The sequence below is a fragment of the Microcebus murinus genome, chromosome 12 (assembly GCF_040939455.1).
Source record: "Microcebus murinus isolate Inina chromosome 12, M.murinus_Inina_mat1.0, whole genome shotgun sequence".
In the NCBI taxonomy this organism is placed as follows: domain Eukaryota; kingdom Metazoa; phylum Chordata; class Mammalia; order Primates; family Cheirogaleidae; genus Microcebus; species Microcebus murinus.
Window position 1 is genome coordinate 87,583,124 of NC_134115.1, and position 25,838 is coordinate 87,608,961.

The 25,838-nt window shown below is 54.9% G+C and overlaps 1 protein-coding gene across 2 annotated transcripts; it reads left to right on the forward strand.

Moving 5' to 3' along the window:
- Positions 1–436: 436 nt before the first annotated feature.
- On the forward strand, positions 437–24,763 carry MIGA2 (mitoguardin 2). 2 transcript variants are annotated; one of them, XM_012772184.3, is made up of 16 exons: positions 437–656; positions 3,294–3,532; positions 4,313–4,523; positions 7,338–7,450; positions 8,336–8,450; positions 8,826–8,956; positions 13,708–13,825; positions 14,984–15,084; positions 15,639–15,754; positions 16,734–16,806; positions 17,041–17,127; positions 20,763–20,861; positions 21,108–21,242; positions 21,969–22,022; positions 22,595–22,711; positions 22,925–24,763. In XM_012772184.3, exons 1-16 carry the CDS (start codon positions 593–595, stop codon positions 23,129–23,131), a joined length of 1,980 nt encoding a protein of 659 aa, XP_012627638.1. In that variant the 5' UTR covers positions 437–592; the 3' UTR covers positions 23,132–24,763. The 2 variants fall into 2 exon arrangements, with proteins under 2 accessions (XP_012627638.1, XP_012627640.1); XM_012772186.3 differs by lacking the exon at positions 437–656 and adding an exon at positions 707–840.
- The last annotated feature ends 1,075 nt before the right edge of the window (positions 24,764–25,838 follow it).

A 25,838-nucleotide genomic window follows, 5' to 3' on the forward strand; every position in this document is an offset into this window, starting at 1 on the left:
AGAGCTGAAGTGGCAGAACTTGATTCCACCTCATGTCTCCCCTATCCTAAGCCCAGTATTCGGTGTCGGGCACAGCTCGGTGGTCAGACTCGAACACCCTGGACTCGGGCTCTTCGCGAAACAATGTCTGGTCGGGGCGACCCGGCGCTGTCGCCAACTCCAGAACACGGAGGAGAATGGCAACTGTTTGAGAGGATGCCGTGGGAAGTCAGAGGTGGAGGCATCTGAAACTGGGCGCTTGGAGAGCGGGAAGGATTTGTCCGAGTGGGGACTGTTAGGGGCAGGGGAGGCAAAGGTGACGGTACACACTGCGGAGATTCCTTTCCGAAAGCCCCTTGGAGGCCTGACTGCTCCGCCTCAGCCTCTTTAAGGGCGGCCCCGCCCTACTCAGACGCTCGTGTCAATCTAATCCCCATGGCCAATCGTAGAAGATGAGAGACCACTTCCGCACCTCAACCGCACTAGGAGGCGGGACAGCTTGGTCACGTGGCCAGACGGATTAGCCAGAGGCGGTAGAGGCCTGGAGCGGTTTGGCGACGCTTATTGGCCGGAGAAGGGTAGGCCCGGCGCGAGGCCACGCCCCCCGGCGGCCATGGGTTTGGTTGCGCGGACGCGGGGGAAGGAGACGCTGTCCTTCCGCAGCTATGGGATCCCGGGTGAGTGGCGGCCGGGGCTGAGCCCCCCCGGCGGCGGGGCCTGGGTCTGAGGTTTGCGCAGAGGACTGGGCGGGCGCAGGTGTCCGAGCTCAGCTGGAACCGGAAAGTGCCTGGGTTCGAATGAGTAGCTGCCCGGGCTGAGGGCGGCGCGCGAGGATGCCTTTCTTGGGGGTAGAACGAGAAGGTACGTGGGTCCGGGAGCAGATGCCCCGGCCTGGAACGTTGCGAGGCTTGGAGCAGGGGCGCAGGTACCCGAACCCGGGCTGGGAAAGTAGCCGGGATGGAAGGAGCAGGTGTGCCGGCTGTGGGTGGTGTCAGAGGGTACTTGGGTGATCCTCTAGGATGTTAGGGGATGGGGCAAGAGATGAAGGGGCCTGACCCGGGGCTGCGCAAGGAGATGTCAGGGGTGGAATGAGCAACTTGCGGGAATGCCCAGTGCCTGGCGAGTGGGACAGGTGAGGTGTCTAGGATGGGATGAACAGGCGACTGAGCAGCGAAGGCCTAGGGAAGTGCCTGGCCGGGGACATTGCTGGGGTCAAGGAGAAACGAGGGTGTGCTCAGGCCACAGTCATTAGTTGGGTCATCCAGGGACGGGGAGGATTGTCTGGGATGGAAAGCTTGGGCATCCAAGCTGAGAGTTGTAAATGCACAGGTTGTAAATGTCGTGGTGGGGGTGTGAGGAGGTGTCCACTTGAAGTTGTAGGGCAGGAGAAGTGGCTGCTCAGGTGGGGCCAGGCCCTGCACTGCATTGGAAGTGACTGCTTGGTGGGGAGCATTGCCATAGGCTTTTTTTTTTTCCTTGAAAGAGAAAATATGCCATAGGCTTTTATTTTGGGGAAGAGGTGGAGACCCTGGGTCATGCCAGGAGGACGGACAGGGTGTGGGTGGGCTGGATTTGGATCCATCTTTGGAGTGAAACAGTCTTCGGGGCTGATGGTGTTGCCTCACACCTGCCACTCTTCCTCTCAGTGAAGACAGCAGGGGATGCCTTGGACTGTCCTGTTAACACCAGGCCTCAGTACCCCTCTACCAGCCCTGTCTCTCTCTTGAAGCATGTGTCCAGGCTCATCTTTGTAACCCCACCTGGGCTTCTCGTGTGGGGGCCCAGAAGTCCTGCAGGTGTGTCTGGGAGGGAACAGTGGCAGTTGTAGGCAGCGGCTGGGAAACACTGTAGAGCCTTGGGATCCCCCAGAGCTGGGGTCACATCCTAGCTTGGCCACTTGCTCAGTGACCTCGGGCAGGTTGCTCCACTCTCAGAGCCATGTGGTTTCCCCATCCGTGAGATAAACATGGGTCATCGTGAGGGTTCTGTGAGTGGCTAGACTGAAAACCTTTAAGAGCTCGTTCCAAGTCTGGCCTAGAGTAAGTGCTTGGGAAATAGTAGCTGCTGATCCTCTGAAGTTCTTGTCTTCCCTCATTCTGAAGCCTGAGCTGGGCTGGGTTGGGGGGAGTGACTCACAGTATTGACTCGGGCCCTGACCACTGGAGGTCATGTAGCTCAATTCGTAGCCCCCTGGCACCATGTCTCCTAGTCCTGACAACATGGCAGTTCCCTTAGGCCCAGATCATTACTCTGCCTGCCCCTCCTCTCACACACCCACCCCAGCCCTAGAGCTAGACTGATAGGATCCTTTGTCCTTCCCACTCACTAGGGATAAACTGTTTCTTGTGCTGGCTCAGTGACTTTGGCTGCCATCCCAGGAAGACAGGGTCTGTCCTGGCCTGCATGTTCCTTCCACTTGAGGTCCCAGGAGACCTTGAAGCCATCCTTAGGCTTGGTGCTGGCAGTTGGGGAGCACCCTGCAGGGTCTTGGGGTCTGGGCTATGTGTGATCAAGCCACTTATTCCCTGGCCTTGGAATGGGGCAATGGAGTATGGGGTTGGTGCGCTTCCCTTGTGCTCGAGGGTTCTGCTGGGACTGCTGCTTCTTGCTCTGTGTCAAATGTTGCCAAAGGGTTGCATTGAGCACAGAGTCTAGAGTCCGATAAACTTTGGTCCAAATCCTCACCCCACCCCCGGCATTCCAGCTGTGTCACTGTGGACTCCTGACAGCTTCCCGGAGACTCAGTTTCCTCACTGGAAATTGGGGGTAGGGCTAGGGAGGAAGGCATCTACTTCACAGAATTGTAATGATTCAGTGAGAAAATGTATGTAAAGAACTCAACATGAAATACACAGATAAAGCATAGTAGCTATTATTATCTGGGGAAATGCACTGCTGTTTTCATAATACAGTCCACAGGAAATAAAACATTCTTAGCTTTGTGGGAGGTGAAAAAAAAAAAGGATTCTCAGTCTGGGGCCTGAGATTTTTGTGTAGCAAATGGCCCATTGGTTTAAAAAGGTTGAGAAAATGTGACATAAAGCCCCAAGTTTGAGAGTGACCTATCTATCTCCCAGGCCCTGCATCTTCTTGGGCCAGCAAGCCAGAACTGTTTCCACTCCCAGGGCTCATGGTGGGTAGAGGGTCTGTGGGGCATTCGGCCGCTGGCCTGCTGGTGGGTGTGAAGGGCGGGGCTTGATTCTAGGTCTGGTATTCCATAGGTAGGCGTTGCTCTTGCCTTATCGCCCAAGGGCACTCGTGTGCATTTCTGTGTGCTTACATGCTCATGTTCTGTATCTGTTTCTGTCTTTTAGCTTGGTGGAGGGACTCTCTGGTATGTGTGTCCCTGTCCTTCCGCGGTGTGGATGGTGCCCGGGACCCAGCCAGCAACCAGTTGAAGACATTCTCCTTGGAAGCTCTTGGCCCAGGGGATCTTGCCTGGGGTGCTGGCCCTGCCATGGCGTTCAGGAGGACCGAGGGCATGTCCATGATCCAGGCCTTGGCCATGACGGTGGCCGAGATCCCTGTGTTCCTATATACAACGTTTGGGCAGGTGAGGATTGAGACAGGCTTTGATCCTGCTCTTTACCCCTCTGGTCCATGAAACACTGAGATACTCAAGGCAGGGTCTCTCATTGTCCAGGAAAGCCATGCCCTCATTATTGCTGTCCCAGACATCTGGTGTTTCTTTGAGCAGAGTAAGGACTGGTTTAGGAGTCTTGAGGCCTGAACCTGGTCTTCGCCCTAAGACTATGTGAACTCTTGACCTCAGTTTCTCAGTCTGTAAAAGGGGTCAGTAATGTCTTCCCTGACAACCTCAAATGTTTCCAGCTGACTGGGACTCTTGATACTTCCTAAAGCTCTGCCCCATGGGGTGCAGTCCCACCCAAGGGGCACCCAGTCCAGTGGGCAGAGGAGGTGGTTGGGTGGAGTGAATGTCATTGTCCTCAAAGAGTTGTTAAGAAATCGGGGTCAGCAGACCTGGGTTCAATTTCTGTCTCTTTGTCAAGTCCTAGTGTAGCGCCTGGCACAGCAGGCGCCTGCTTACTGCAGCTGTTGTAATCATGAGCAGCGGTGCTAGGGACCCTGCTGCACCCCAGCTCGTCGCCTGGGCATAGGCATTTTGCTGTCTTAATATCTCTGAGGTGCGTATTTCAGAGAGGCTGGTCAGGTTCCATCTCTAGAGATGGCTGCCTTCAATCATGCCTCTGGTCAGCAGATGTACTCTGAGCACGCAATGTGTGTCCTGCACCCTGCGTGCTCTCCGGGCAGCTCTGCCGCCTCGGGCCCTCCCTCGGGAGATGTGACCTGGCTGCCTCTCTCTTTCCTGCAGTCTGCATTCTCCCAGCTGCGATTGACACCAGGCCTGCGCAAGGTCCTCTTTGCCACAGCCCTGGGGACTGTGGCCTTGGCCCTGGCTGCCCACCAGCTGAAGAGACGTCGACGGAGGAAGAAGCAGGTTGGCTCTGAGAGGGGAGGTGAGCAGCTGGGCACAGTGCCCCTCCCTATCCTCATGGCCAGGAAGGTCTCTTCAGTGAAGAAAGGTAGGTGTGAGGTGGGGGTATGGGCCTGACCTGGGTCACGTCCCAGCTGGGCCACTATTAACTGTGGGATCTTGGGCTAGTGACTTCCTGTCTCAGAGCCAAGTTCCCCTCATCTGGGAACAGGATGACAGTACAACTCCCTTCCTTGAGTCATTGTAAGGATTTGGTGGGTGGTGCAGCTGGATGCCCAGGGGGTGGTGGTGGCTCTGGTTGTTCTCATTATCTGAGCACCCTTTGGGGGCATCCAGGTCCATGGAATGAGGCTCCTCATTCCGCGGAATGACGTTCTCCTAGGCTAAGGAATGGAAGGGCCATGTAGTTCTTGAACCACGCAGCATTTCTTTTAACCCCTTCTTTTTTAGAAATTAAGGTTTAATTTGTATACAGTAAGTCATACTTTTTAGTGTACAGCTCTATGAGCTTTGACACACAGGTAGTCATATAACCACCCACATAATAAAGAACCATTCTATCACCTGCTAAGTCCCATCTTGTCCCTTTGTCATCAGCCCCTCTCTTCTGCCCCCACTCCTGGCTGCCACCTATCTGTTTTGTGGCTGCTGATGTGGTTTTAAAAAACTCTTACAGTTCCTGTTAATCTTGTGATGCAGACACCCAGTGTGTACCACATTGGATATTGTCTCAGTTTCTTTCCAAGGCAAGGAGTTCTTGCCTTGCCGGGCTCTTGTCTTGGGAGAAACTTGTTTTAAGAAGCAAAAGTCTCGGCCTGGCCCTGTGGCTCACCCCTGTAATCCTAGCACTCTGGGAGGCCGAGGGGGGTGGGGGATTGCTCAAGGTCAGGAGTTTGAAACCAGCCTGAGCAAGAATGAGACCCAGTCTCTACTATAAATAGAAAGAAATTAATTGGCAAACTAATATATATACAAAAAATTAGCTGGGCATGGTGGCACATGCCTGTAGTCCCAGCTACTCGGGAGGCTGAGGCAGCAGGATCACTTGAGCCCAGGAGTTTGAGGTTGCTGTGAGCTAGGCTGATGCCACGGCACTCACTCTAGCCTGGACCATGGCACTCACTCTAGCCTGGGCAACAAAGTGAGACTCTGTCTCTAAATAAATAAATAAACCAGCCTGAGCAAGAGCAGACCCCGTCTCTACTATAAGTAGAAAGAAATTAATAGCCAACTAAAAATATATAGAAAAAATTAGCCAGGCATGGTGGTGCATGCCTGTAGTGCCAGCTACTTGGGAGGCTGAGAGAGAAGGATTGCTGAAGTCCAGGAGTTTGAGGTTGTCGTGCGCTAGGCTGACACCACAGCCCTCTAGCCCAGGCAACAGAGTGAGACTCTGTCTCAAAAAAGAAATCTTTTGTGTATTTAAAAAAACTTTTTTTGTGTAGAGCTGGGGTCTTGTTATGTTACCCAGGTTGGTCTCAAACTCCTGGCCTGAAGAGATCCTTCCTCCTCAATATGCTCCAATTACAAAGTGTGAGCCACCACATCTGGCCATAATTAATAAAATTTTCTTTAAATAGGGTCTCAGTGTGTTGCCCATGGTGGAGTGCAGTGGTGTAATCATAGCTCACTGTATCCTCAAATTCCTGGGCTCAAGGAATCCTCCCACCCCAGCGTCCTGAGCAGCTGGGACTACAGGCATGCACCACCATGCCTGACCAGTGTTTTAAATTATTTTTTGTAGAGATGAGATCTTACCATGTTGCCCAGGGGGGTCTTGAACTCCTGGCCCCAAGTGATCCTCCCGCCTCAAACTCCCAAAGTGCTGGGATTACAGGCGTGAGCCACCTTGCCTGGCTCTCTTTTGTGTTTTGTTTTTTGTTTTTTTTTTGAGACAGAGTCTTGCTTTGTTGCCCAGGCTAGAGTGAGTGCCGTGGCGTCAGCCTAGCTCACAGCAACCTCAAACTCCTGGGCTGAAGCAATCCTGCTGCCTCAGCCTCCCGAGTAGCTGGGACTACAGGCATGCACCACCATGCCCAGCTAATTTTTTCCATATATATTAGTTGGCCAATTGATTTCTTTCTATTTTTAGTAGAGATGGGGTCTCACTGTTGCTTAGGCTGGTTTTGAGCTCCTGACCTCGAGCAATCTGCCCGCCTCAGCCTCCTAGAGTGCTAGGATTACAGGCCTGAGCCACCGCGCCTGGCCTCTTTTGTGTTTTTTTAAAAATTGTTGCCTTGGCCGGGCATGGTGGCTCACGCCTGTAATCTTAGCACTCTGGGAGGCCCAGGTGGGTGGATCGTTCGAGGTCAGGAGGTTGAAACTAGTCTGAGCAAGGGCGAGACCCTGTCTCTACTATAAAAATAGAAAGAAATTAATTGGCCAATTAAAAATATATAGAAAAAATTAGCCAGGCATGGTGGCACATGCCTGGAGTCCCAGCTACTTGGGAGGCTGAGGCAGGCGTATTGCTTGAGTCCAGGAGTTTGAGGTTGCTGTGAGCTACGCTGATGCCACGTCACTCTAGTCTGGGCAACAGAGTGAGACTGTCTCAAAAAAAAAAAAAAAAAAATTGTTGCCTCAAATCTCTTTTGGAAGGAGAATCCGAAACCAGCTACTCAGCCACGCAGAGAGGCTAAGAAGGCAAAGAAGTAGCTGGACCTCATTCTCTGCTCATCTGGCAGATCTGGGTCCTTCTTCTGGACCCGGCCTTGTGTTGGGTGTCAGGGATGTGGCAGTGAGCAGGACAGTAAGGAGGGGCTCTGTGCACGCACTCGGGGGGCTCTGCCGTTACCCTGACTTAGGCTAGGTTCCCAGATAAGGAGGAAGGGGGGTGGCTGGGGCATCTGTACAATGGCCAGACGAAACATCTGCATGGCCCCGCCCTCCGTTGTCCCCACAGGCTACTCCAGCCGGAGGGTGCAGAGCCCCAGCAGCAAGAGCAATGACACGCTCAGCGGCATTTCCTCCATCGAGCCCAGCAAGCACTCGGGCTCCCCCCACAGCGTGGCCTCGGTGAGCTGCGGGGAGCAGGGCACCCAGCCCAGCCCTCTGAGGACTCTGCCCTCGGGAGGCTTATGGACTGGTAGGGAGAGCGGAGAAGAGGCTTCGTTCGTTCCTTTGTTCTCATTCACTCATCCGTCCACGCAGGCTCTCGGAGATGGTCACTGATTCCTCCCTGTGCCGGGCATGGGGGGAGCAAGGTGGATGGGGCAGAGGAGAGACACTCACTGATGGTCTCTTGGGGAAGTCACGTGTCTGTGAGAGTACATATTCATTCGCTCGACGCCCCTGCGTTGTGCCAGGGCCTCTGCTGGGCGCTGGGGACGTGGAGATAAGTGTGACTCAGAGAAGATTGTCTTTTCCTGGGGAGTGGCTTTCAGTTCATTCATTCATCTAGTCATTAGTTCATTCAGCAAGCACTGAGTCCCAGCTCTGAGCCACACCCTGCCCTGGGGACACAGGGGCAAGCGAGAGTTGGTTCTTGTTCTAGAAGAGCCCACAGCGTGGTCGATGGTGAATGAGAGGCGTGGGTGACGGCCAGGGCCCTGCCCGGCCCGCACATGATGCGAGCTCTCTGTCTCCCTTCTCCGACCTGTAGAGGAGCCTCACAGCTGGAACAGAGAACTCTGGCCAGGAGAGGGGCTCAGGGCGGGTTTGTAGGAGGCTGCTGCTTCCTGGCCTGGCATCGGCTTTGGTGTTTCTTCCGTGAGGCATGGGCACTTGGAGTTTGTGGGTCCCGGCAGTCCTTAGGGTGTGGCCTCTGTGGCCAGGGCTAGCACAGGGATGGCACGTGGAGAGGGCATGAGGCACATGGTCGGGCAGTGGGGAGGTCTCAGGAGGTCCTACAGAGAATCAGGGATGGCTTCACTCTTTGTCTTTGCACCGATCTGTGCCCAGATGGTGGCTGCAAACTCTTCCAGCCCCACGGCTGTGTGCCCGGGACCATGGGATGCCAGAGGGATGGACGAGTCCTTGACCAGCGAGGGCAACGCCGAGAGCCTCTACATGCAAGGTGCGGGCAGGAGGCACCCGGCCTCAGGGGCAGGGCGGGTGGCAGGAACGGCCTCCTCCTGGGTGCCTGAGCTCAGGTCACTTCTCTGGATGGTGCTTTGCACCCTCCCCCACCACACACGCACACGCACACACACACACACACACACACCCCGTTCTGCCCTAAACCCCTTACTCAGTGCTTTTAGCCATTTCTGAACAGGGGACAGTGTCCAGGAACAAATCTGGTCTGAATGAAGGCCTAAAAACTACCAGCCCTGAAAAAGTGATCGAGCCCCTGATACATGATCCTGTCCTTCAGGGCCCTCTGCATTCTGAGCCTCCTCTTGAGTGAGACTGGGGGACCTGACTCTCTTCTCTCCCTGCCTGTGCTCAGGCATGGAGCTGTTCGAGGAGGCTCTGCAAAAGTGGGAGCAGGCGCTGAGCGTGGGGCAGAGAGGGGACAGCACGCCCACCCCAGGGGACAGCCTCAGGAACCCGGAGACTGCTTCAGAGCCACTCTCTGAGGTAGGTGGTCTTCCCCTGTGTTTCCCATCCCACCTGCCATGGGAAAAGGTTGGTAGCGTAGAAGAGGGGCGGCCAGCCCTTGCTGCTACCAACAAGCCTCTTATCCCCTGTTTCCCTCTACAAGGCTATTATTATTATTATTTTTTAATTTTTAAAAATTTTAGTTGGCCAATTAATTTCTTTCTATTTTTAGTAGAGACAGGGTCTCACTTTTGCTCAGGCTGGTTTCAAACACCTGACTCTTGAGCTCAAACGATCATCCCGCCTTGGCCTCCCAGAGTGCTGGGATTACAGGCGTGAGCCACCATGCCCAGCCTACAAGGCTATTAAATTAAGTAAAACAGGCTGGATGTGGTGGCTCACGCCTGTAATCCCAGCACTCTGGGAGGCTGAGGCGGGAGGATTGCTTGAGGTCAGGAGTTCGAGACTAGCCTGAGCAAGAGCAAGACCCCGTCTCTGCTAAAAATAGAAAGAAATTACTTGGCCAACTAAAGATATATAGAAAAAATTAGCCGGGCATGCCTGTAGTCCCAGCTACTCAGGAGGCTGAGGCAGGAAGATCGCCTGAGCCCAGAAGTTTGAGGTTGCTGTGAGCTAGGCTGATGCCACAGCACTATAGCTTGGGTGACAGAGTGGGACTCTGTCTCAAAAAAAAAAAAAAAAAAAATTAAGTAAAACTAGCTAGGATTACAGGCGTGTGCCACCGTGCTCGGCCAAGATTATAAATTTTTTTAAAGAGCACACCAAGTATATGTATCCTAGGATGGATGCTTATTGAAGCATTGTTGTATAATAGTTAAAAAAACATAAAAACATAAAAGACTGGGTACTAAATGCCCATCAGTTTTTCAGCTATTAAGAGGAACAAGGAAAGCTGAGAGGACAGCTGGGTCATCTCTAGGCTGTATAACTGAGTGACAAAGGCAGGGTAGAGAATAGCATGCACAGCACTGCCCCTTGTGTTTATTTTATTTTATTTTGAGACAGAGTCTCACTCTGTTGCCTGGGCTAGAGTGCCGTAGTATCAGCCTAGCTCACAGTAACCTCAGACTCCTGGGCTCAAGGGATCCTCCTGCCTCAGCCTCCCGAGTAGCTGGGACTACAGGCATGTGCCACCATGTCTGGCTAATTTTTTCTATATATTTTTAGTTGGCCATTTAATTTCTTTCTATTTTTAGTAGAGACAGGGTCTCGCTCTTGCTCAGGCTGATCTCAAACTCCTGACCTTGAGTGATCATCCTGCCTCGGTCTCCCATAGTGCTAGGATTACAGGCGTGAGCCACCACGCCCGGCCTGCCCCTTGTGTTTAAATTTTAGAGACGCAAAAAGTGTGTACACTTAATAGGTAGTGCTGGTGTATACATGCATTATTATTTCTCTCTTGATGGACACATAGGAATTGTTAACAGGTATCTATGGGGAGAAGGTCTGGAGGGAAAGGTGGAAAAGACTTTTATTTAACTTTTCTCTACTTTTCGGTACCTTTCTTTTCTGTTTGATTTTTATAATTTTGAGCATTTGCTTATGGGTAGGGCTTACATAGTTGACAATATTGTGGACTGTTTTTGTTTTATTCTTGATGCTTTTCTGTATTGGGGAAAAATAGAAAACAAGCCCAAACTCCCCTGAGCTCTGCTGGCCCAAGGTCAGGTGGGGGCCCCCCCCCTCTTCGGCTGCTTGACAATATGTGGAGAATCAGCCAGGTCCTAACCAGGAAATGGGAACAACTTCAGGCACTACAAACAGAGGGACTTGCATCCAGGAGTTGGTTGCACAGGTGGGGGAGGAGCTGGGGAGAGGTGGGAGCAGGGAGTAAACCCAGAGCTCAGGCCAGCGCTGTCTTGTAGGAACTAGAACTACAGCACGGGGCTGACCAGCGAGCGGGGCATGTGCCCACTTTGGGGGGTGGGATACAGTCTGAGGCTGAACAATGTGGGATTTCTCTGTCCACTCCCTCCACCTGCCTTTCTTCCTCAACCCTTGTCTCCCTGTGGCCGGGAGCCAGTCAACAGGGAGCCTGGGAAGCATTTTGCAGAACAAGGGTGAAGACGTGCCTGGCACAGCCCGTGACAAGTTGAAGGTGTCCTGTCCTCCACCCCCGCTGGGCTACACCGAGCCCTGTCTGAGTGTGGGCAGAGGCCGGCGCCTGCAGGAGTGCGCTAGGGAAGGGGCGCCGAGGGAGGCAGCCTTATTTCCCAAGGTGTATTTATTGCCAAAACTACATCTGAAAATTACAGAACTTCTGTTGTTGTCCTTATTGTGAAAGCAATTAAATATTCCCTATGAAATAGTGAAAACTACAGAAATAGAGAAGGGGGAAGGGCCCAGAGTCCTGATCAAGTAGCTCATGGTTGCGTGCCAGAGGGCACAGGCCCTCGGGCTCTGGGAGTGCTGGTGCTCTGGGTGGGGCTCCAGGACCAGATATTCAGGCCTGGCCCATAGTGGGTAGTCAGTAAATGATCTGCCACCAGTGTCATTGATGCCTTTAACCCTCTGTCCAGGTGTAACCACTTTGGGTTTTTGTTTATACAGACAGGGTCTCACCCTTTCCCCCAAGCTGGAGTACAGTGGCATAATCATAGCTCACTGCAACCTCAAACTGTTAGGCTCAAGCGATTCTGCTGCCTCAGCCTCCCGAGTAGCTGGACTATAGGCATGCACCACTGTGCCTGGCTAATTTTTTAATATTTTGTAGAGATGGGGTCTCACTTTGTTTCCCAGGCTAGTCTTGAATTCCTGGCCTCAAGTGATCCTCCCACTTTACCCTGCTAAAGTGTTGGGGTTACAGGTATGAGTGAGCCCAGGTGTAACTACATTGTATTCTTGCAGGCATTTTTCTGTTGCTATAATTTCTTTTCTTTTTCTTTCTTATTCTATACAGAGTCTCACTCTGTTGCCTGGGCTAGAGTGCTATGGCGTCAGCCTAGCTCACAGCAACCTCAAACTCCTGGGCTCAAGCAATCCTCCTGCCTCAGCCTCCCGAGTGCTACTCAGACACGCCTGGGACTACAGGCGTGTACTACCACATCTGGATAATTTTTTTCAGATGGGTCTTTTTTTTTTTTTTTTGAGACAGAGTCTCACTTTGTTGCCCAGGCTAGAGTGAGTGCCGTGGCGTCAGCCTGGCTCACAGCAACCTCAATCTCCTGGGCTCAGCGATCCTACTGCCTCAGCCTCCCAAGTAGCTGGGACTACAGGCATGTGCCACCATGCCCGGCTAATTTTTTGTATATATATTTTTAGTTGGTCATTTAATTTCGTTCTACTTTTGGTAGAGACGGGGTCTCGCTCAGGCTGGTTTCGAACTCTTGACCTTGAGCAATCCGCCCGTCTTGGCCTCCCAAAGTGCTAGGATTACAGGTGTGAGCCACTGCGCCCAGCCCCCCCCTTTTTTTTTTTTTGAGACAGAGTCTCACTCTTGCCTGGGCTAGAGTGCCATGGCATCAGCCTAGCTCACAACAACCTGAAACTCCTGGGCTCAAGCAATCCTTCTGCCTCAGCCTCCCGAGTAGCTGGGACTACAGGCATGCGCCACCATGCCTGGCTAATTTTTTCTATATGTATTTTTCTTTCTTTATTTATTTTCTTCTTTTTTATTTTTTGAGACAGAGTCTTGCTTTGTTGCCCAGGCTAGAGTGAGTGCCATGGCATCAGCCTAGCTCACAGCAACCTCAAACTCCTGGGCTCAAGCAGTCCTGCTGCCTCAGCCTCCCAGGTAGCTGGGACTACAGGCATGCGCCACCATGCCCGGCTAATTTTTTTCTATATATATTAGTTGGCCACTTAATTTCTTTCTATTTTTTTATAATAGAGACGGGGTCTTGCTCTTGCTCAGGCTAGTTTTGAACTCCTGACCTTGAGCAATCCCCCGCCTCGGCTTCCCAGAGTGCTAGGATTACAGGCGTGAGCCACTGCGCCCGACCTATGTGTCTTTTTATTTTGCCAATTAATTTCTTTCTATTTTTATTAGAGACGGGGGTCTCACTCTTGCTCAGGCTAGTGTTGAACTCCTGACCTTGAGCGATCCACCGCCTTGGCCTCCCAGAGTGCTAGGATTACAGGCATGAGCCACCATGCCTGGCCTCAGGCTGGTCTTCAACTCCTGACCTCAAGCAATCCTCCTGCCTCAGCCTCCCAGAGTGCTGGGATTAGAGGCGTGAGCTACTGTGCTCAGCCCTTAATAACATTTTCTTTTCTTTAGCTTGCTTTATTGTAAGTATACAGTATATAATACATATACAAAATATGTGTTAATTGACTTTTTGTTATCAGTAAGGCTTCTGGTCAACAGTAGGCTACTTGTAGTGAAGTTTTTGGGGGAATCAGAAGTTGTATGCAGAAATTAACTGTGGGGGCATTGGTGCCCCTAACCCCCACACTTTTTTCAGGAGTCAGTTGTACTTTATGTAAGTTGATATATCCCAAATATGACCATTTCAGCATGTAATTGACATAAAATATTATTGAGATATTTTACATTTCCTTTTGATGTTAAGTGTTTGAAATTGTGTGTTTACACTCATGGCACATCTCAGCTGGGACTAGCCGGGTTTCAAGTGCTCAATCAGCACGTGTGGCTGGTGGTTCCTGTCTTGGGCAGGAAGGTCTGGAGCATGCGCACTTGCCTGCTGCGCCCCAGAGCCTTCTCCCTTTTCTGCAGGGGCCTGGGGCCCCCGTTAGTGGTGGGGGAAGGGGCTGTCGGTATGGGGAATTTGGAGGCTCTGGGTTGACGGTCATTATTTTTCCCGTAGCCGGAGTCACAGCGAAGGGAGTTTGCGGAGAAGCTAGAGTCCCTCCTGAGCCGGGCCTACCACCTGCAGGAGGAGTTCGGCTCCACCTTCCCCCCTGACAGTGCGCTGCTGGATCTTGGTGAGCTGGGCCTGGAGCAGGGGGGCGGCGGTCGAGGGTCGGAGGAATAGACATGGGGCAGAGGTGAGAGAACCAGGGCGTGGTTCCCATAGTGCATCAGAAAACCAGAATCATCCAGTCTAGCACCTCAGTGCACAGGGCGGGAAACTGAGGTAGTCCCTTATATGTGGCAGGCAGGAGCTCAACGTCTCCTTGACGTCTCTTCCAGGCCTCTCTTTTGGGCCATTCCCTGCAGGCTCAGCCCGGTGGGTGGATGGGGTGACTCACCTGGAGGTTGAGCCGAAGCAGGTCAAGGGCCCAAGAATGGACATCTGCTGTGGCTCCCTCGAGGTGAAGTGACACCACTGAGAGGGAGTCACAAGTTGTCCAGCCAGACACCAGTGTACTCTGTGGGCCTGCTGTGTGCCACCCTCATGGCGAATGACACCCCCAGGCCCTTCCCTGGGTGCACTCAGCCCTTGCGGGGGCATTATTAGGCTCCCAGATGTCAGGCTTCCCGGCGCTAGCAGTGGGACACTGGGAACCAGAGCAGCTTGGCTAAGGCCACGCATCCCCTGGCAGCCCCCCATGTACCCCCACCGTGGCTTTGCCTGTCAGAGGAATCCTGGCCCTTGTGGGCTCCCCACATGGCAGAGCTGGCTGGTAGGGCCTTCACAGCTTGTCACAGATCTGTGGCCTTTGCTTATTGGTCCAACAGACCTTTCCTAAGTGTCCTCAAAGGTCCAGACCCCTCAGCCCTGGAGCCAGTGGGATGGGAACACCCAGCGAGTGGCCCATGGACTCCCTAGAGCCCTTCGTATCAGTGGCTACGTTTCAGCTTGGCAGGGAGGAGAAGTGACTTGCTCAGGGCCACACCGCATGGCAGTCCTACCCCCACAGTGCTCCACGGCCATCAGGCCTCGGATCTGGCCGTGTGACCCTAGGGGAGTCCGCTTGGCAGCCTAGTGTCTACACCTAATGCTGCCCACCCCTGAGGAGGCTGTGAGGACAGACGGAGGCGATTGTGTGAGGCAGTGAGCCCGCGTCTCACACAGACGCGCTCGGCAAGGAGCTTTGCCACTGTCGGCACTCGGGCCCAGACAGACAGAGCCTCCGCCGCGGCTCTGCGCCCAGGCTTCCCGCGGGGGCTCAGCTCTGCCCTCCCGCCGCTCTCCCCAGAGAGGACCCTCATGCTGCCCCTGACCGAGGGCTCGCTGCGGCTGCGGGCGGATGATGAAGACAGCCTGACCTCGGAGGATTCCTTCTTCTCTGCCACAGAGGTGACGTGGGGGACCCAGCTGGGCGTGGGGTGAGGCCTCGGCTCCGGTGGAGACCAGGGGGCAAGTGCGAGGTCATGGGAAAGAGAAGGCATTGCCTTCCGCGGTAGCAGAATTTGGAGGTTACTGAGTACTGCTCCTTGGAGACTCAGAGAAGTTGCTGGAACGGGGAGGCCTGAGAAATGGGGGGTCGCAGGTCCTGTGGGTCAGAGCGGAGGTCCCAACCTTAAAGGCTCCAGCACATGCTGACGGCTCCCTTCTGCAGACACCGTGCCTGCTGCTTGCCGCTAGTCTCCTGCCACGAGCACGTGTGTCAGGCATGGTGTCCTTCCCCGGAGCGGGAGGACATGGGCGTGTGTCCAGTACGTGGCCTCTTTGGGAAGGGTCCCTGGAGATGGGGGTGCTGCGGGCCAGAGCTGGACTTCACAGGGCCTGCTGTCTCTCGGGCCAGTGTTCCGTCTGACATGCCCTGTGGGAGGGGCCCTTGCCAGGGACTGATGGCAGGTGCCCTACCCCACGGGACGCAGCTCACACGGTTCCTCTGCACCCTCCCCCAGCTCTTCGAGTCCCTGCAGGTGGGAGATTACCCCACCCCGCTCTCCAGACCCGCTGCCGCCTATGAGGAGGCCCTGCAGCTGGTGAAGGAGGGCAAAGTGCCCTGCCGGACCCTCAGGTGAGTGGGGCGGGGCAGGGAGCAGCGGGGGAGCCCCAGCCCCCTGGGGAGGTGGGGGAGCGAGCAGCGCTTGGTGAGGACTTGGCTGGGGTGATTCCAGGCTGCCTGGGGGCTGCAGCAAGCCCATCCATGACAGCTCTCGCCCCTGCTGTGGCCCTGAGTACCACGACCAGCAGTCTAGTGTCAATAATAACAGTAACGAATTTCCATAGTTAATACAATGACAATAGTTAATACCTGGGCTAAGTTCGCAGAGGGCCCAGCCACAGAAGCACAGGGGGCACTGTTCCTAAGCCCAATGTCGGGACACAGCCCATCACAGCCAAGGTCAGGAACCTGGGCTCTGGGGACAGACGACCTGGATTCTCTCCAGGTTCTGCCAATTTGTCGTGTGTGGCCCCGAACAAGTCGCCAAACTTCTCAGCCACAGTTCCCTCGTCTGTGGTTATCTCAGGCCTCTCAGCCATCTGCAGTTAACTCGCTGTGCTGTAGGAAGCTCAGAACCTGGCTTTTTGATCACGCCTTGCAGATTTAAGTATGTGTATTTGAAAGTTCACTGACCAGAAATGCCTGAAAGTTTTGGTTGCAGCTGTGGTGATTTGGATAAAGGGGCGCCAGATGGGTGGCAACTCTGCCTGGGTGCTCTGTGATGTGGGGACAGTTTGGTCATTTGGTCCTTTGCTAGTGAAGGTTTAGGGCTGGTTGTGGCCGCAAAGAGCCCTTGGTTGCCTGCCCCATGACCAGACCTACCCCTGTGCCCAGTGCCAGGACTGCTGACATGTCCTCAGGCCACGTCCTTTGGCTTGGAGGAGACTGAGGCCTTGAGGGAGGCAGGCATCAACCAGAGGTCACCCTGCTGGGCAGGCAGGGCCGGGGCTGGGGCCAGAGCCTCCCACTTCCCCACCCAGGGCACCACCTGACCCCATGGGGCATTGCTGGGCAGGGACCGGTGGTGTGACAATATCTGTCCTTCCCTCAGGACGGAGCTGCTGGGCTGCTACAGTGACCAGGACTTTCTGGCCAAGCTGCATTGCGTGCGGCAGGCCTTTGAGGTGGGTGTGGTCCAGGAGCTCCTTGGGGTGGATGGAGCCTGGGACGAGGGGCGGTCAGGCTGGCCACAGCCGTGGCACATGTACTTGGTTTCCCTGTCCCCAGCCAGAGCTGCTCCCACACCGGCTCCTCCGTGGTGGGTGGGTCACCTACCCAGCCCATCTTACTGCCCTGTCCATGGGCTTTGGGGGACTGCTGTGCCCGGCAGCTCACTCCCTCCCTTCCTCATTCCTTAGGGGCTTCTGGAAGACAAGAGTAACCAGCTTTTCTTCGGGAAGGTTGGCCGGCAGATGGTGACAGGCCTGATGACCAAGGCTGAAAAGGTAGCAGGGGTGGGGACACAGCCCAATTATGAAATGCAAACCACAGAGGGATCCCCGAGCCCCCCCAGCCAGAGGCGGCCACTGTCCTGTTCAATAGATGTCCCTCCCACTCCATCCTGTAGCCTCTGGCCCTTGAACATTGCTATCGAATGTACAAACCTTTGTGCCCTACTTCCCGTCACGCCACTTTGCTTTGTGGTGTGACAGTATATCCGTTCCATCCGGCCACATCGGTACAAGGAGTCGCTCTTACTGCCTGTAGATTCTGGGGTGTGGAAGATGTCAGGTTATTTATCTGGTTCCCTGACGGGTGGACATCTGGGCTGGGTCTGATTTCTAACTGTCACAGACGTCACTGCCATAATGGCCTTCACACTGCTGTCTTTAGCTACTCGTGAGGTTTTCTGTGGGCCGAGCCCAGACTTGGCGGGTCTTGCCAGCTGGCCCTCTGAAGGGCCATGACAACTCGCGGCCACCAGCGCTGTGAGTGTTTCCTCACATCTTGGCCACTACCAGATATTAGTGATCTTTTTTTGTGTGTGTGAGACAGAGTCTTCCTCTCTTACCTGGGCTAGAGTGCCATGGTGTCAGCCTCGCTCACAGCAACCTCCAACTCCTGGGCTCAAGCGATCCTCCTGCGTCAGCCTCCCGGGTAGCTGGGAATACAGGCATGCGCCACCATGCCCAGCTAATTTTTTCTATTTTTAGTTGTTTTGGCTAATTTCTTTCTATTTATAGTAGAGATGGGGTCTCGCTCTTGCTCAGGCTGGTCTCGAACTCCTGAGCTCAAGCAATCCTCCCGCCTTGGCCTCCCAGAGTGCTAGGATTACACGTGTGAGCCACCGCACCCGGCCATTTAGTAACCTTTTGAATCTTTCTTATTTTAACATGCTTTATGGTTCTTATTGTTGGTGAGGCTGAATAATTTTTCATGTTTCTTGACTACTTGTGTTTTGTTTTTTTTTTTCTTTAATGAGTTTGAACCTTTTTTTTTTTTGAGACAGAGTCTCGCTTTGTCGCCTGGGCTAGGGTAAGTGCTGTGGTGTCAGCCTAGCTCACAGCAACCTCAATCTCCTGGGCTCAAGCAATCCTGCTGCCTCAGCCTCCCGAGTAGCTGGGACTTAGGACTCTGTGCCTCAATCCCTTTTTCTTTTTAAAGACAGTTGTAGTGTGACATACACATAGAAAAGAGTATAAAAATTATCTGTAGGATTTAATGAATGAAAAGACAATCCCTGTGTCCCCAGCCTGGTCTGGGAAGGTGCAGGCCCCATGGGAAGTGACCAGGCTCTGGGGTTATAGCACTGGGTCCCTCTCTCACTTTGTGTCACTGGGCTGGTCCTGAAACCAACTCTCTTTCTGTGTACCTGGGCGTGTCCCAGATGTTGTGAGATGGTGTCAGATGGGCTCAGGTATCTTCATCATTGTCACTGTTTACAAATGAGGAGACTGAGGCTCAGGAAGATTAAAGGGACAGTCTAAGTCATCCCAGTAAATTTTCTCTAAAACTTAATCACAATACCTAGCACTCTGGGAGGCCAAGGCAGGTAAGTGGATTGCTCGAGGTCAGGAGTTTGAAACCAGCCTGAGCAAGAGCGAGGCCCCGTGTCTACTAAAAACAGAAAGAAATTAATTGGCCAATTAATATATATAGAAAAAATTAGCCAGGCATGGTGGCACATGCCTATAGTCCCAGTTGCTCGGGAGGCTGAGGCAGGAGAATTGGTTGAACCCAGGAGTTTGAGGTTGCTGTGAGCTAGGCTGATGCCACAGCACTCACTCTAGCCTGGGCAACAGAGGGAGACTCTGTCTCAAAAAAAACAAAAACTTAATAACAATAGGCCAGGCGAGGTAGCTCACACCTCTAATCTCCCAGTATTTTGGGAGGCTGAGGCAGGAGGATTGCCTGAGGCCAGTAGTTGGAGACCAGCCTGTGCAGGAGCAAGACCTTGTCTCTACTAAAAATAGAAAGAAATTAATTGCCCAACTAAAAGATAAATGGAAAAAATTAGCCGGGCATGGTGGCACATGCCTGTAGTCCCAGCTACTGGGGAGGCTGAGGCAGGAGGATTGCTAAGCTCAGGAATTTGAGGTTGCTGTGAGCTAGGCTGATGCCATGTCACTCTAGCCTGGGCAACTGAGTGAGACTGTGTAAAAAAAAAAAAAGCCAGGCCGGGCGCGGTGGCTCATGCCTGTAATCCTAGCACTCTGGGAGGCCGAGGCGGGCGGATTGCTCAAGGTCAGGAGTTCAAAACCAGCCTGAGCAAGAGCAAGACCCCGTCTCTACTATAAATAGAAAGAAATTAATTGGCCAACTGAAAATATATGGAAAAAATTAGCCAGGCATGGTGGCACATGCCTGTAGTCCCAGCTACTCGGGAGGCTGAGGCAGGAGGATCGCTTGAGCCCAGGAGTTTGAGGTTGCTGTGAGCTAGGCTGACGCCACGGCACTCACTCTAGCCTGGGCAACAAAGCGAGACTCAAAAAAAAAAAAAGCCAAAAGAACACAAGCAAAGTAGAACCTGCTGCCACTCTGTTCACATTTTGGCGAATGTCCATTTGGCATCTCCTCTGCCTCCAGTGCTTCATAAAAGGCATGTTCTGTGTCGGCTCCACCTGCCTGGCTCTCAGGAACATCGCTGATCTCCCAGAGCCTCAGTATTTCTACGTGTCAGATGGGCATAATAGTGGAAGTCCGTCACAGGACTGTAAGAATGCAGCCAGTCTATGCATGCTCAGTGCTCAGCACAGATCCTGACACTCACTGCTTTTCCACGTCCGTGAATGCAGACCCACATCTGCAAATGTGTCGTGAGCCGCAGCTGTCTCTCAGGGTCCCTCTGAGTGAATGAAGAACAGTGCAGGACTGTGTAGAGAGTCTTGCCTTGCAGTCAAGCACTCACATGCTTTTTTTTTTTTTTTGAGACAGGGCCTCACTCTGTTACCCAGGCTGGAGTGCAGTGGCGCAATCACAGCTCACTGTAACCTCCAACTCCTGAGCCCAAGCAATCCTCTTGCCTCAGCCTCCTGAGTAGCTGGGACTACAGGCATGTGCCACCACACCTGGCTAATTTTTAAAATTTTTTCTGGAGATGGGGTCTTGCTTTGTTGTCCAGGCTGGTCTTAAACTCCTGGGCTCACATGATCCTCTGCCTCAGCCTCCCGAAGTGCTGGGATTACAAGTGTGAGTCAGCACACCCGGCGCTCATGCACCATGGAATGCTCAGGTGCAAGGACTGGACTGATCGCATTACATTCGCGAGCTCGTCCGCTCCCCCAGAATGGCCTGATGAGGGTGGGGCCGTAGCTTCTCCCATTTCACCACAGAGATTTGAATCTTTGGCTGCTGGACTCTAAACCTCACGTTCTCATGCATCCCTCCAAAGTGAGACCTCCTGGAAGGCAGTAAGCGCTGCATACGTAACCAGCCTGGGACGTGGCTGGTGCCCTGGCTCTCTGGAGAAGCTCATCGTGGTGGGCAGAAGACGCTTGCTTGTCTCGGTTTCTCTGTGGCTGCTGGGGTAGAGCCCAGCCGTGCATGCGTGTCCCCCACCCGCAGGCCAGCCTGTTCCTGTGGATCTTGTGCAGCTGGGTCTTAGGGCTGTGACCAGGACAGGCTGTGTTTCTCCCCACAGAGCCCCAAGGGCTTCCTGGAGAGCTATGAGGAGATGCTGAGCTATGCCCTGCGGCCTGAGACCTGGGCCACCACACGGCTGGAGCTGGAGGGCCGCGGGGTGAGTTGGTTTGTGCGCAACCCCGGTGTCCTGGGCTCCCTTGCATGTGAGATCGATGAGCAGGGAGGGGGCTCCCACGCCAAGCTCCACCTCAGTTCTGAGCAGCTGAGAGGGCTCCATTGCTGGTTCAGGTGCCTGGTTCCTGCCCTGGCCCAGGCCCAGGCTGGAGAAATGCTCCACCCCCGGCCCTCAGTGTCCCTCCCCGACCCCGTGGGGCCCCGCAGCACAGGCGTCCGCCTCTTGCAGGTGGTGTGCATGAGCTTCTTCGACATCGTGCTTGACTTCATCCTCATGGACGCCTTCGAGGACCTGGAGAATCCCCCGTCCTCGGTGCTCGCTGTTCTGAGGAACCGCTGGCTGTCGGATAGCTTCAAGGAGACGGTGGGTCACCGTCCGGATCCCACACACGCATGCACGTGTAACCCTGTGTGCTCGCCTGGCCCCGCTCCCCCATCCCTAGCTCTGGCACCAGGGCTGCCCCCCAACCCGCCCCCTGCCCCAGCTCTGGGGCTGCTGGGCCTGGGGGATGGGCTCCTGCTCTGGACAGGCCACTAGGATGCTCCGTTGCTGCCCTCAGCCCTGGCGTAGAACCAACACAATGGTTTGTGTTTTCTGCCTCCCCAGGAAGGGGGTTTCTGCTCATCCCGCGCTGGCATTAATTCTGTCCAATTATAATGCATCCTATTAAGTCAAGTCAAAATGGGGAGACACAGAGCGAAAGGGCATAGAGCAGCAGCAAGCCCAGTGCAGGGCACACGGATACTCGGCAGCCGCGCTGCCCGGGCCGGGGCTTCTGCTGGGACGCTTACAGGTGGCGCGCTCTGCTCCCACAACCTCCAGATGAGGTGGGAGTGCTGTGTCGTGGCCATTTTATGGAGGAGGAAACAGGTTCAGAGAAGATCCCTGGCCAGTCCAGGGACACACAGCAGTGAGGGTTAGAGGCAGGATTCAAATTTCGGGGCAGGAAGCAGCAGAGCTCCGGCACCAGCCCCATCTTCCTGCTGGGGCTGAGTGGGGGAGAAGGGCTTGGTCCTGGGTGGGTGGAGGGGGAGGGTCCGTGGTCCTAGCCTGTACTGACACCAGGGTGGGGGCCCATCTTTGTTTTAGGCCCTGGCCACTGCTTGCTGGTCGGTCCTCAAAGCCAAGAGGAGGCTGCTGATGGTGAGTGGCCTTGCTCAGCCCCGGCACCTTTCACCTCTCGTGGCAGGGCCGCCTCTCCCTCAGCCAGGAGCTCCCCCAATGCCAGCACAGGAGGGGTTGTCGAGAAATGTCTGAGGAGTCAGAATAGGGGAAAGGGCACCCTCCCAGGGGGAGAAAGAGGAGGGAGGAGGGGCATGGGCATGCCCTGGAGGCGTCTCGCTGGGGGGCACGATGCCCCTGGGCAGGCAGAGACCACCCCTCTGCCCTTTGCCCTTCCGCCCGCCCTGTCTGCGCTCCCAGGCGGCCATGGCTGCACTATCTGGGCTGTGCAGCTGCTGCCGCTGCCCTGTGCTCCAGGCACTTCCTGCTGAGCCCACCACGGTCTCCTGGTGCTCACTGCAGCCCTGTGGTTACCCTGTCTGTAGACATGAAAACGGTGTCTTTGAATTGAGTCATTGCCCAGGGTCATCTAGCAAGAATGTGAACCAGCAGGGTCTACCTCCAAAGCCTCTCCTTTATATGGTCCCCAGAGCCTGGTGGTCCTCGCCCTCCCTGGGCCGCAGCTGGCCCCTTAGCCTTGCCGCCCACCACAGGTGCCCGATGGCTTCATCTCCCATTTCTACTCCGTATCGGAGCACGTGAGCCCTGTCCTAGCCTTTGGCTTCCTTGGACCCAAGCCCCAGCTCGCCGAAGTCTGTGCTTTCTTCAAGGTAAACTCAGTGGCTCCCACTCTTCCCGGCCCTGTCCTGTCCCGGGCGTGGGAGCCCTGGCCGATGCCAGGAGTGCAGTGGGGGCCCAGGTGGGTGCAGGGGAGGCCCCAGGAGGGGATGAGTCTGAGGATGGGTTGGGGCTTTGAGGGTCTGGGGGACTTTATGGGGCAACAGGGGCTTGGGCCAGGCCCAATGCCAGCCCTGTACCCCCAGCACCAGATTGTGCAGTACCTGAGGGACATGTTCGACCTGGACAACGTGCGCTACACGTCGGTGCCGGCCCTGGCGGACGACATCCTGCAGCTGTCCCGGCGCCGCAGCGAGATCCTGCTGGGCTACTTGGGGGCCCCAGTGGCCAGCAGCATTGGCCTGAATGGGGCGCTGCCCCGAGAGAACGGGCCCCTGGGGGAGCTGCAGTAGCGGGGCACAGAGACGGCCGCCTCCCTTTTGGGGTGGCATCCAGCCGCGGTGGCCAAGGGCACTCGTCCTGACTTTGCCCCAACCCCCATCATCTGGGAAGCCCCCAGGCCCAGGGGACAGATTTCCGTTGAGAGGCGTGGAGCCCCTAGGGCCCCGCCGACTGCCCTCAGCGGTCCCTGGGGAAGCAGAGGCCGGGCCAGCGGCCAGCAGGGCCTGCGCGAGAGGAAGGTGTTGTGGAGAATGGATGTAGGCAGAGCTGGGGCGACCTGGGTGTGGGCCCCAACCCGTTGCCTCCCATCACCTCAGGGCTTCCCACGAGGGGCCTGGGAGGGTGGCGGTGAAGGGTGGCACCAGAGCTCTGTGGTGAAGGCCAGGGTGTCCCGAGCTAGAAGCCACTCACGGCTGCACAGCTCAGAATCCAGGTACCCGGCCCACCAGTCTTGGTGGCCTCCCCACCTGGGCCACCTCTCTAGAGAGTTTGGAAGTCCAGAGAGCCAGAGTGGGGGGTGCTTTGGTGGGCAGCAGGCCTGGGCCATCCCGAGGTGGGACAGAGGTGGGCCTTCTCCTTGTGTTCATGTCTGCTCAGGGACTGGGCCCTTGACAAACCCAAGCACCAAACCAGGATGCTGTCCTTCAAACATTCCCTCACCCTGCCAAAGACTGTTTCCTCTCCCACCTCCGCCACCACCAAAGACGAGAGGAGGTGGGGTGGGCACGCCCGTCCCCCTCCACCTCCCTCTGTGAGCCCGGAACTCCCTGGGCGGTGCTAGGCTCTGAGCTGAGGGCTCTGACCAGGGGTCCCTCAGGCCAGGGACCACGTTGGGGAGGTCAGAGGATGTATGTGGCTGGACCAGCTCCCCAACCCTCAGTAGGACAAGAAACTTTGCCTGGCACTTTGCCTTCAACGCACAAATGCTCGGAGCCTGCAGGGGTGTGGAGCCGGCCGGTCCTGCTGGCGGAGTCCAGTTAGCATCTGTCCCCGCAGCCATGTCCCCACGCCACAGGGTTCCCATCAGCCCAGCAGACTCAACTCCTCTTAGAGGGTTTTCACCCGAGCTGGGAAGTTTTATTTATTGCCTTAACACTTTATTTTGAGGTTCTGCCCCTTTCCAGGTTGAGACCTGCAGGAGAAAGACTCCCCGTCCTGCCTCTCCATACTTGAGTTCGCTGTGGGCAGGCTGCTCGCTCCCCAGTGCCTCTGCCCCGCATGGGAAAGGTGTCCCAGGGGTGAGAGGGAGGGCACACCAGGGGAGGGGATGAGGGGTGATGCTGGGTGTGGCTCATCACCTCGGGGCCAGGTCCCCAGACCGCAGGACCCATGGGCACCTCCAAGACCAGTGCCCAGAGGGAGCAGCCTCCTGACTGAGCAGTAGGGACCCCGCACCCTCCTCCCCTCCCTCCGGACATTCCGTTCATTTGCACTTACCCCGAGCTGTGAATGTAATATTGGGCCTGGGCCTGGCCCACCCTGATTTGCTCCCAAACCGCACAGAAGTGGCATTTTTGTCTCGTCCTCATTTACACGTCATGCACTGCCTGCAGCACTTGATTTGTTGCAGCTTTCACCTTTTATACGATAGAGCGTGTGCAGCGGCTGCGAGTCAAATAAAGGATTTGAACAATTTCCTTCCATTTGGCCATGTTGTTGGTTATGTGCATGGCTGTTTGCTTCTGGGCCAGAGCAGGGCACCTGTTCTCTGGAGTGCAGAGGGTGGAGGCTCCAGGAGAACAGAGGTCAGGAGGAGCCTGGTGGGGGCTGAGCCCACTTGGCAGCCTGACAGGGTCCGCGTGTCCCTAGGCAGGGCGGTCCCTGGTGGTGGGGGTGAAGGATGGGGAGTGGCCAGTGTTGCACTCAAGGGCACAGATGCAAGGTGGGCAGCCTGGGTGTAGATCCAGCCCAGGCTCCACCTTAGGGACATTGCTTCTCTCTGGGCCTCAGTTTCCACATCTGTGGACTGGGCCAGGGGTACAGATTCACAGGCCTAAAGGCTGTTACTATAACTGCCTGAGTCATGGGGCAGGGGGGAGGCCGACACAGGTGGGAGCGACCCAGTCTTCAAATGTCTTCATGGGCAGTTGGAAAGCACAAGTTTTTTTGTTTCTTTCTTTGAGACAGACACTCTTGCACAGCCTAGAGTGCCTTGGTGTCAGCCTAGCTTACAGCAACCTCAAACTCCTGGGCTCAAGCAACCTCTTGCCTCAGCCTCCCCAATAGCTGGGACTACAGTCATTCACCACCATGCCCGGCTAATTTTTTTTCTCTATATTTTTTAGTTGTGCAGCTAATTTCTTTGTATTTTTAGTAGAGACAGGGTCTCGCTCTTGCTCAGGCTGGTCTCAAACACCTGAGCTCCAACGATCATCCTGCCTTGGCCTCCCAGAGTGCTAGGATTACAGGCGTGAGCCACCATGCCCTGCCTGAAAGCACAAGTTTTACTTGAAAGGTCATTGAAGAAAACTGTTTCAGATGTACAGAAAAGCTGTAAAAACCATATAAAAAACACCCATAAAACCAACACCTCCAGTCAGCAATTAACATTTTGTCATATTTATTTCACACATTTCCAAAATGTTTTAGAGACGTTTCAGACATGTACGTCACCCCTCAACCCTTAAGCAAGCAGATGTTAAAAATCAGGTAGTTCTTGGCCGGGCGCGGTGGCTCACGCCTGTAATCCTAGCTCTCTGGGAGGCCGAGGCGGGCGGA

What these genes read in the sequence shown, in the direction of transcription:
- MIGA2 (XM_012772184.3), top strand. Translation starts at nt 593, where the DNA reads ATGGGTTTGGTTGCGCGGACGCGGGGGAAGGAGACGCTGTCCTTCCGC. An exon ending in CTTCAGAGCCACTCTCTGAG is followed by an intron (nt 8,957 to 13,707) that starts GTAGGTGGTCTT and finishes TTTTTCCCGTAG; the next exon opens with CCGGAGTCACAGCGAAGGGA. An exon ending in GTGCCCTGCCGGACCCTCAG is followed by an intron (nt 15,755 to 16,733) that starts GTGAGTGGGGCG and finishes TCCTTCCCTCAG; the next exon opens with GACGGAGCTGCTGGGCTGCT.